The sequence below is a fragment of the Frankliniella occidentalis genome, unplaced genomic scaffold, assembly GCF_000697945.3.
Source record: "Frankliniella occidentalis isolate FOCC.00 unplaced genomic scaffold, Focc_3.1 Scaffold209, whole genome shotgun sequence".
NCBI lineage: Eukaryota > Metazoa > Arthropoda > Insecta > Thysanoptera > Thripidae > Frankliniella > Frankliniella occidentalis.
This window is the reverse complement of record NW_026267335.1, coordinates 122,020-131,896: the sequence shown is the minus strand read 5'-3', so window position 1 is coordinate 131,896 and position 9,877 is coordinate 122,020. Positions and strand designations below refer to the sequence as shown.

The 9,877-nt window shown below is 58.4% G+C and overlaps 1 protein-coding gene across 1 annotated transcript; it reads right to left on the bottom strand.

Annotated features, from left to right (window-relative positions):
* Nucleotides 1-3,405: 3,405 nt before the first annotated feature.
* Nucleotides 3,406-9,655, bottom strand: LOC113202399 (pro-resilin-like). The gene is made up of 4 exons (XM_026416605.2): nucleotides 9,608-9,655; nucleotides 4,093-4,338; nucleotides 3,879-4,010; nucleotides 3,406-3,794 (listed from the first exon to the last, which is right to left on the bottom strand). Exons 1-4 carry the CDS (start codon nucleotides 9,620-9,622, stop codon nucleotides 3,582-3,584), a joined length of 606 nt encoding a protein of 201 aa, XP_026272390.1. The 5' UTR covers nucleotides 9,623-9,655; the 3' UTR covers nucleotides 3,406-3,581.
* Nucleotides 9,656-9,877: the final 222 nt, after the last annotated feature.

The following is a 9,877-nucleotide window of genomic DNA, read 5'->3' as shown; positions in this document are numbered from 1 at the left end:
AGGGGAGAGAGAGATAGACGGAGAGACAGAGACAGAGAGGAGAGATGAGACTCGGTATTACCTTGGCACGCTGCGCCGCGCCCCGGCCCAAATGTATCGGTAGACATGACGGCGAGATTGGTGTATAGGTGTAGGTGTGGGCACAGTCACGATTCGTGTGCCCATCCGCCCCGGGGCGAGGCGCCTCTCTCTGTCTCTGTCGCTCCCGCAGCAATGCGCCATCTCAGTCTCCCTTCCATCCCCACCTCTCCCCCCTCTATCTGTCAGCTTCAAAAGAGTGAGTAAACTTGTGCGAATCAAGGATTATTCCTTTTTCTTATTCTTTTTTTTTAAGACTGTCTCGTGATGGAAGCGATGGGAGATGGAACAGCGCATGATGTTCGCCCGGATCGAATGCGCCGCCGCCGCCGCCGCTCGCGACCTTGGCGGGCCCGCCCCCCGCGCCCCTGTAGAGGGTCGGGCGCCCACCCCGCGGCGGCAAGGGGCGGAGCGAATGGGACTTCATCGCTGCTGTGCCCCTGCTTTGCACATCGGGCGCATAATTTTGTAGCAACAGCGCGTCGTTGCTTGTTCTGTCTCTGTCACTCCCACCTGATGCCGCGGTCGCGCTGCGCTGCTGCTGCTGCGCCCGCCGGACGGCACACGCCCTCTATCTCTATCTCTCTCTCCCACATGCGGTCCACGCACCTCGCACCGCCTCCTCGCACCTCCTCCCCCTCCCGGCCCGACACGCGTTTGTTTTTTGCACTTGGCCCCGTTTTCGGAGCGTTCCCCCCAAATAATGAAGGCACGTTGGTGCAGCAGCGGGGCGGGCAGCAGGGTCTGTGTTGGTGGGCGGCGGGGCGGGGCGGGGCGGGGTCACCTTGTTGTTTTTACAACGTTGCGTAGAGCGGCGCGGCTTAGCCGGGGCTGTATGAGAAATAATGCAGTGTGGGTATGAGAACGGTGATAGTCGCTGTCTCACGCCCGCCACGCCCCGCCACGCCCCGCCTCGCCCCGCCACGCCCCGCACACACCGTGTTCACACAAAGTGCACGGTGTGACCGTGGTCGGCTTGCGTCCCCCCTTGCGCAGGTCGGGCTGAGCTGAGCCGTCGCGGGCTGCATATGCGTGCGCGTGCGTGTACGTGCGTGTTGCCCTTCTCATATCCCCGTGCGCGCGCAGTGGACGATCTCCTTCGGTGGCCCAGCCGGGGGGACCAAGCAGCCGGGCCTGGGAGTTTCACGGGCGCTAATACGCCCGCGGGGGCCCAGCCGCGTCATGGGGCGACCCAACAGATGATATCGCACGGCTTAAAGGGCAGAACGCGGCGAATAGAACCTCCTCCTCCGTCGCGGCGAATGGAAACTCGTTTATTCCTTTTCGATTGTGGGGTGGGCCGCGCCGAGGTTACCGGGTCACGCCTCGGAGAGGTTATTTTGCACTAACCCAGGAAGAGGAGGGCGGCGGCGGCGTGCGGGACCGGGCGCCCCCAAATCTGCATCGTGCGATGATGAATGAGCGGGCCTGGGTCGGCGGGGCCACCTCCAGCCAGCTCCCCTCCCCCCTCCTCTCCACCATTCCACCTCCAACCTTACCAAGGCGCCCGCCGCCGCCCCTGGTAGGCAGCCCATCGAGCACTACGGCAGAAGATATGCAAAGTCTTGCTTTTGTGCTCTTGCTAGGGCGAACCACCTCGCAGGTTCGGGGGCAGTTTTGGCGGGTACACCGCCGGAGTGTTCCGAACACTCTCTCGAAAATGCTCACTTTCTGCTTTCGTTGCCATTCGCGTCAGTGTTGTGCGAGTGGATTATTCGTCAGAACCTTAAAAGACCCATCTGTGCCGCACGACACCCGGCGGCGGCCTGGCGTGGGTGCGAAAGTGAACGTGGATACAGATATGGCGGTGTCCGTGAAGTATCCCCCCTGTGCGTGTCTCTACTAATGTTCGCGTCTCTGTGGCATAGCCCCTGCGAGGCATGTCTGCGCGATTCCCATGCGGCGGGTGGGCGGCCGGACTCTCGACCTCCGTGCCTCATGTAGCGAGTCAATGAATAATTCAAAAATTTTAAACGATGTGTGTGCAGGCGCGTGTGTGCATCTTTGTGTGCGTGTGGGCATGTGTGAGTGTGTGTGTGTGTGTGTGTGTGAGTGTGGGAGAGAGAGATATTGTTGGTGGTGTATGATGCATGTGAGAGTCTTGAGCCCACTGCGCCGCCCCACTAGGTAGGCAGCCCCTCTGGCGAGGGGAGGCCGCCTACGCCTCGTGGATAGGCCACCCAACGTACTCGTCGTCTGCTGCAGGAGCGGTGGGGGGCGGCGGCGCGGGAACCCATCACGTGTGGGATCCACACTCTCTGTATTCACGAGTGAGAAAGTGGATTGGTTTGTTTCGTTCTGTCTGCTCCCTGCTTCTTGCACGCATACCCCTTGGATTTTAAACTACTAAAAGTAGAATCGTGTCGGGCGTGCATGTGTACTCCGGTATGGTATCGCGTGATTCTTGGCGTAACCTCAGAAGCGAATTTCATTATTTGAACGCGTAATCGGCGTAGCTGCGAGCGCAGAGAGATGCAACAGCATGTGAATAACAGTTTTCTCCTGAAACGGCGTTCTCCTTTTCCAATACATAACGTCGTACGGTGCCGTATGCTCTGCTGCACCACTAAACAAACTAACAAATATTCATCCGCTCTACTCTTTCAACTGTGCGAAAAGTGTGGTCCAGGATGTACTAGTCTGCATGCAGGCAGGTGGTTGGGCTGTCTGCACCCGGAGTTCAAATGCACCCATGTTAGAAACGACTCAAACGACGAAGCCGCCCATATGTGGGCTTCTACCGACACCCCTTCTTTCCCATCGGGCTGGCCAAGATTTACTTTGCAGGATGCGTGTCGTTAGATTTCAAACAGTTTAGAACGGGCCTATGCATCTAGCACCTTGGTACCACATATACCAAAGTTTATAACGACCGTTGAGTCATTATCATTGAATTAAAATAGTACCAATGCAATACGTCCTTACACTAACCTAAACAACGACACCGGGGCGGTTTAGAGGATTGAATAAACTTACTTTTCCGAAGCCAAACTTTGCAGAAACACTTTTTGACACATGATTGTTATGCCGTGCCAGTCTGGTATGGACCCAATATTTCTTCACAAATTCTACAAAACTTGAATTATGATCACACATCCACTTGCGACAAAACACAAAACACAGTATAGCCGCCGGCGTTCTGCTTTGTTTAGGGACGGCGCAAGGCTACGCCACGCCACCTCCCCAGTGCTACCTTCTTTTCGTTCCTCTTATCGAGCAACTTCCTCATAGGACTGGCAAGCTGATCTATGCCGGAGTCTTGATTTGAAACTTGTTCACGCGATTGTGTATGGCTGGGTCGTATGAGGGAAGGACGGCAAAGTCAGGTTGGAAGGTCGGGGCAATACTTGGTTTATTTGGCTCGTGTTGGTTGTAGTGCGAGGGGCGCACCGAATTAAATAGATTTGGAATAAATACAGATGGGCTTTTTTAGGACCCGGCTGGTAACTCGTTGGCTGGGTGCTGCCGGTGCTGGCGGCGCTGGTGGTCCTATCAGGGGCCGCTCAGTACTGGTAGCCGCCGTTGCCGCCGCCGCCGCCACCACCTCCGGGCCTGTTACCGCCGCCGCCGGGGGCGGGGGGTCCGTAGCCACCGCCGGGGCGTCCGCCGCCGCCGCCGCCCTGGGGTCCGGGGCCAGGGGGGCCGGGGATGGCCTCGCCCTCGTACTTGACGTCCGCGACGAAGCCGTTGGCGTCGTCCGCCGTGTACTTGACCATCTGCAAGAAGCAAGAGCGAGGTGTGACTGTCGTGTCCAGGAGCACGGGCGCTGTGTCGAGAGCGCTGGGTACGCGTCGGCTTACCTGTCTCCTGCCGTCCGGCAGCAGCACCTGGTACTCGCCGGTCACCGTGCTGCCGTCGCTGCTCTCCTTGCGGCTGAAGTCCGTGCCAGTCGAGTCGTCCTTCACCTCGTACTCGAAGCTGTACGGCTCGGGCTGCAGCAGAGAGAGAGCGTCACGCACCGTCCCACCGTCCCACCGCGCCACGCCACGCCACGCCGCCGCCGTCACCGCTTACCTCAGCGCTCTCGCCGCCGCCGCCGCCCCCCGGAGGTCCGTAGCCGCCGGATGGCTTGTTGGCGCCGCCACCGCTCGGGGGCCGCGGGCCCGGGCCGCCCGTCGGCGGGCCGTAGGAGGCGGTGGGTGGCTTGGGCCCGCCGCCGGGGGCGGGCGGCAGGTACGAGTTGGCCGGGCCGCCGGCCGGCGGGTACTGCGCCAGCACCACGCCCACCAACGCCGGCGCCAGCGCCAGCGCTACTAGCGCCTGTGGACAGACAAACAGCATGGCTACAGCTAACTCTGGATGCAAGGGGTAAAAGCAACACAGCAGCCCGTCGTTGGCGGAGCGTCCTCTCGCCGCCGCGCCGCTCGCCAACTGTCGCCCGCCGTCTTGTACCGGCCCTTCCACCCGCGCTCCGAGGCCATACTCGACCTTGGGTTTATTTGCGGCTCGCAGGGCCGATCTGACCTTTCGGTTATTGGAGCGCTCGAAGCGCATCGCCGCCGCCGCCGCGGTGCGACCATAGCCCCCCGCGGGGCCCAGCGAGTCATCCGCACAGTGGCCAGGAGCCCCAGCGGGAGCCAATACTGCTCGGCCGCCCAGACCATAAAGGATCGTCGACAGAAAGTACGATCCGTTTTCTCACATCCGTTCAGCAACTGGGAGTTGGGCGCCTGCGAGACTCGTGATAGGCCACCCTGCAGTACACGCATGCACTGCTGGTAAGATGTTGCCTACCCACCAGGCGCTATGGGCGCTATGGAAGCATCGGCTGAACTTGGCAGAGGATCGTCAACGGCGAATGACGGACGTACTTTCTAGATGATGAAGATTTGGATCCGCGTCGTTTGGTCGCGTACACCCTCCACCTCACACTCAGGGCTCTCAGCCTCACCCCCGCCACTCCCCGACCTGTCGCAGCGAAACAGTTTATCAGATGTTCTGTGCATCTTCATCTTTATCCATCGACAATCGAGCGAGCATTCCCAGCGGCTCCCCTCCGGTCCAGCAGCGGCATTGGCGAGGGAGGACACCACCGACGACGCACCGCTCCAACGTCCAGCCTTGTAGCACTTTATGTGGCCGGCGGTGAAGGGGATCCGAGGGGGACCCACTGGGATCCCAGGGGATCGGAGGGGATCTGGGGGGGCTCGAAGGGGACAGGGTAAAAGCGTCACGACGGGCGACGGCCAGTCGCAGCAGCTAAGAGGACAGCCAAGGTAGCGATTCGTTATGGGAATTAATTGGCCAGTAATACGCAAACTGCAGATGCAGTGGTGACCAGTAGGGGCTCAACCCCCCTGTAGAGTGTAAACCAGATTGCCAAAATTGCTTGATTACCTGACGAATACTTTGCTTTGGGGCATAAAACGCCTGCAACTAGGCAAAGCGCACTACACCTGAGTGTATGCAAAAACCCGATTGCCTGGAGATGGAGATTGCCGAAGATTATCGTAGATTGCCAGGGTGGGTGTACACCACACCAGATTGCCGGAGTTTTGGCCCTTTTGACTATGATAGAAAAAGAAAATCCTCCCTAAAGAGTTGCAGCTGATACAGTGACCTGGGTCTCCGAGCGTAGGAGCGTCTCCCGCGGGTGACAGTTCACACCACCGCAATGCCACTACTAGACTATGCTCCTCGATCATCCCGTGAAGCCGTCTGCCGAGCCGCGACGCGTCACTCGGGGCGCGTCACCCTGCACGTCACTCTACGCGTCGTTGTCACTCTCGCACCTCCTACCACCTTCCCTACATGGGCGGGCGGTCGCGCCTGCAGCACCGCAGTCGCACGGTCGTGTGCGCGCCCAGGGACTACCCTGGCTGGCGGAGGGAGACGCACCCGCCCCGCTACGGCGGGAAACGCTCGCGACTCTGACCCGCACAACATAATATGTCATAATCGGTGTTATTTGCCCCCTCTCCCCACGCCACCCGCCCCCTGCCCCAGTCCCTCTTGAGATATAATTGCACTCGCTTATGCTGACATTCGAAGCCCGCCGTGGGTGCGCCGCCACCCGTCCTTGGGGACATCTCTCTGTCTCTCCAGCTCGACAAGCTGCTCTGCCATACTACGACTGCAATGAGCGGCGCCCCCGTGGGATACTAAATGGAATACGAGCAAACGAGCGAAGCAAAATAAGGATTGAGATTTTTTTTCTGCCCCTTCCCTCTAAGCCCTGCACGGCTGCTGCTGCCGACACCCGCGCCGGCGCCGCCGTCACCACCTCCTCCGAGCGGCGCGGCATTCTTGTCCGAAGAAGGTCCGCACGTGGTCCCCGCAGAGGAATGCACCGCCGAGCACGACGGGGGGAGCTGCAGGAGGTGGCGCTGCGGGGCAGGGTGGGACGCGGCGGGGCGGGGCGGGGCGTGGTGGGGCAGCCGGCGGCGTCCCTCCCCTCGCACCGGCGGCCCCTCTCGCGGGCGCCCTTGGTGCGCCCCGCGTTCAAGTCCCCCATCGTGCAGTGGTGGAGACGCTCGCTCGTGGGCGGGGCGGGGCAGGAGGGAGAGAAGGCGCCTGGCGGGGACGACTGCTCGCGGGGACGGGATTAGGGAAGGGTGCGGCTCCCAAGCCCAGACGGCGAGGCGACACTATCACGTTGTTCCAATCGACTGCTGACGACACGAGAGTCGTGGACGCCGACGTGAACTCGCGGAGCGCACGGCGGCGGCGCGGCGGTGGTGCAGGCCAGGCGGTGCAGCGAGCAGCAGAGAGGCGCCACCGTAAGGTAGTTGCATCCCCGCTGTGTTGCGCCACGCGTGCCATGTCGTCTGCTGGGGGCGGAGCTCGGTTATTGGAGGCGGACAAGGCGTGCGCGATCAGGACGGCGGGAGAGATGGCTATCGCCGTGGCTAGTCCGCGCGCGCGCGCTCCCTGCGGTCACACCGCCGGGGCAGGAAGCTCCCCGGTGAAAGGGAGAGGGGAAGGGGGCGTTGGCTGTAATCGTTAAACCCTTGTATCAGTGCGTGTGCGACAACGGCTAAAGGCTCACACAAACACATCGTGGGGTGGTCGTTATCACGCCCACCATACACTAAATGGGAAAGGACAATCATTTTGGTATCCGGTGAACATGTGTTCTTAAGCAATTGGATGCAAATGTGAATCTGAACAGTTGCACCTAGCACAAGTACAAGACTGTCATTCATTCTGCAGAAGTGTCTTCCTTGAATGCACAGGCGAGTACTCCGGGCAACTTTTGTCAAACAATAACTAATACACGCGGATCGGATAATCTCAATTGGTGCTTCATGACACTCTCGTCACGGCTGCGCCTTTCTGCACACTTGTGGTCACCACCAGGGACCAGGACCAGGGAAGGCACGGGCCGCGACGTCAGAGAAGGGGCGCCTCTGCTGATGCACTGGCAGACAAGGCAGTGACCTTCCAGGAGGCATCATCAGTTAGTCGCTGGTGTGTGTCGTGTCGTCGCCGAGCGCGCTCTTGTCGCCGGCCCCGCGCCACCCACTCGCTGCCAGGCGACACGTGTTTTACAAGATATGACAGCCGCACAATGTGCTTGAAACAGTCGCAGCCAAAACTGTGTATGGAAGGCCTCGAACTGTTCGCCCCGCGGGCCAGCGGCTAGAATACCCACACGGAATAGCGCGCCAAATTTTGAATGGTGCCTCCTGCAGCGCGTCGCGTCGCGTCGCGTCGCGTCGCGTCGCGTCGCTCGTGACCTGCGCGATAGCACTCGGGTGCACTGCTCTGTCCTCTAACGAGTCCGGGCCGTGAGGCGGCGGCTTCTTATAACCCCGCTGACCCTAATGGGTGTTTAGGCCCTTCACGCCCCTCCACGCCGCGCCACGCCGCGCCACGCCGCGCCACGCCGCGCCACGCCGCGCCACGCCTCGCCCGGCTTGCACAACGCGCGCCATGCAGGCGACAAAGGCCGGTGGGCGGGGATCGCACCGACGACTGTGCAGTCCAGTGAATCACCAGCACCAGCGAGCCAAACGCCGAGCTGGCGAAGACCCCCCTTGTCCGCCTCTCCAAAGCTGTTGCTTACTGTGGATTCAATATCGAAGACCAGACTGACCGGAGCCCCATGTTAAAATTAATTCTGTCGTAATTTTACAACATTTTTATCGTCTGGTCTGTCAGCAACATTGATACTTCATAGAATATAAATATCGTTTCCTATCGTTTCATTGCGACTAATGAAGTTCGGTCAGTATCGCCCTTTAAAAGGCTTCTGTTTTTGTTTTTCGGGGCCAAGCAAGAGAATATTTTACAAATTGTTTCTGGCTGACGGTGATGGATGTTTTAGTGCCCTCGCAAATACTACCACCGACGAAGCAGAAGGATCTCAGAACTTTTACATGTGGAAAGAAATCTTGCACCCATGCTTGTACATATAACTGTTTTTACTCTATTCGTTTTTGAGACACGAAAACCCCTCAAATATGTGAATAAGTGCATGCCCTGCCCCGGTGTAAGGTACGCCGGACGCAGGGCGACCGGCGATCCTTGAGTCTTTGAATATCCCGCCGTGTCAGGCCAGACGCAAGGGCCAGCGCGTTGGAGCAAAACTGCATAGTTCAGCAGAATAGGGATGGACACACGGCGCAGCCGTGTGGAGCGGAGTTAGTTACGTATCAGCTGCCGAGACTGTCGGACGAGGCGGGCAACCCGTATCTCCAGTAGAGTGTTTGTGAACCCACTGTCTTAAGACTGTTAACACCGCAAAGCTCAACTGTAAACTACTGTGAACTGTGAACCACCGATTGCAACTGAAATACAAGTGCTCTGGACATCATCAAATCATTTGTTCGTCTTTCGAATCGACTGTTCATATTGAACGTTACATGGTGCATCGGCTGCGCCGTGTGTCCATCCCTATTCTGCTGAACTATGCAGTTTTGCTCCAACGCGCTGGCCCTTGCGTCTGGCCTGACACGGCGGGATATTCAAAGACTCAAGGATCGCCGGTCGCCCTGCGTCCGGCGTACCTTACCGGCACAGTCACCGCCACCGCGTACAATAAGGAGGACTTCCTGAGTATCAGCATTTTGTAGCACTTCTTATAACACGCAGTAGACAAGTTTATAAACCTCTTTTGGTTGAAGACTGCTTATTGCTCTCAAAGCAAAATCTTCGTCCAGTTTTCGTAACCCATTGTGTTATTTTACAGGAAAATCATCCATGAAATCCAGAGTAAGAATAGTGAAATAAAATCGTATTATTATGAAAAAAAACTGCAAGATGAGATATTGCATTACCTTATTGATGATCAAAATTTGTGTGTCGTGAATTACGACATTGTTTATGAATTATATACATTGTAAATAATGGAAATTATTTTAAATTTACAAAGTTTTTGTTGTTTTTCTTTGATGACTATTACTTGCCCGCTATCAGTAATCACCGCTGCCACGATCACAGAGACACCAAATGCAAATGCACAAAACTCGACTTTTTCCGATAGCACTGCTGCACATTGACACTCGCACACAACTGTCACCATACAAACACCAACTGCAGAGGTAAATCCACGGGGATGCACTCGGCGAACACACCACCACCCTACCTGGAAACGATCCATGAGTATCCTGAAGGCACACCACAGACAGACACACTCCCTGCGCCCGGCCCTTACCTCTATTTATACACACTAGGGTCTCCTCCTGCAGGCCGTGCCGGGGCTGTGCCCCCTCCCGAGCAGCCCCGCGGCGCCCACGGGACCCGCGGGACCTCCCCCCGGCCTCTGCGCCTCCCCCTACCTCCTGGCGTCCCGAGCACGGCGAGGGCCTTCCTCTCCATCTCCTTGCTCTCTGTCTCCCTCTCTTGCATCCCTCAC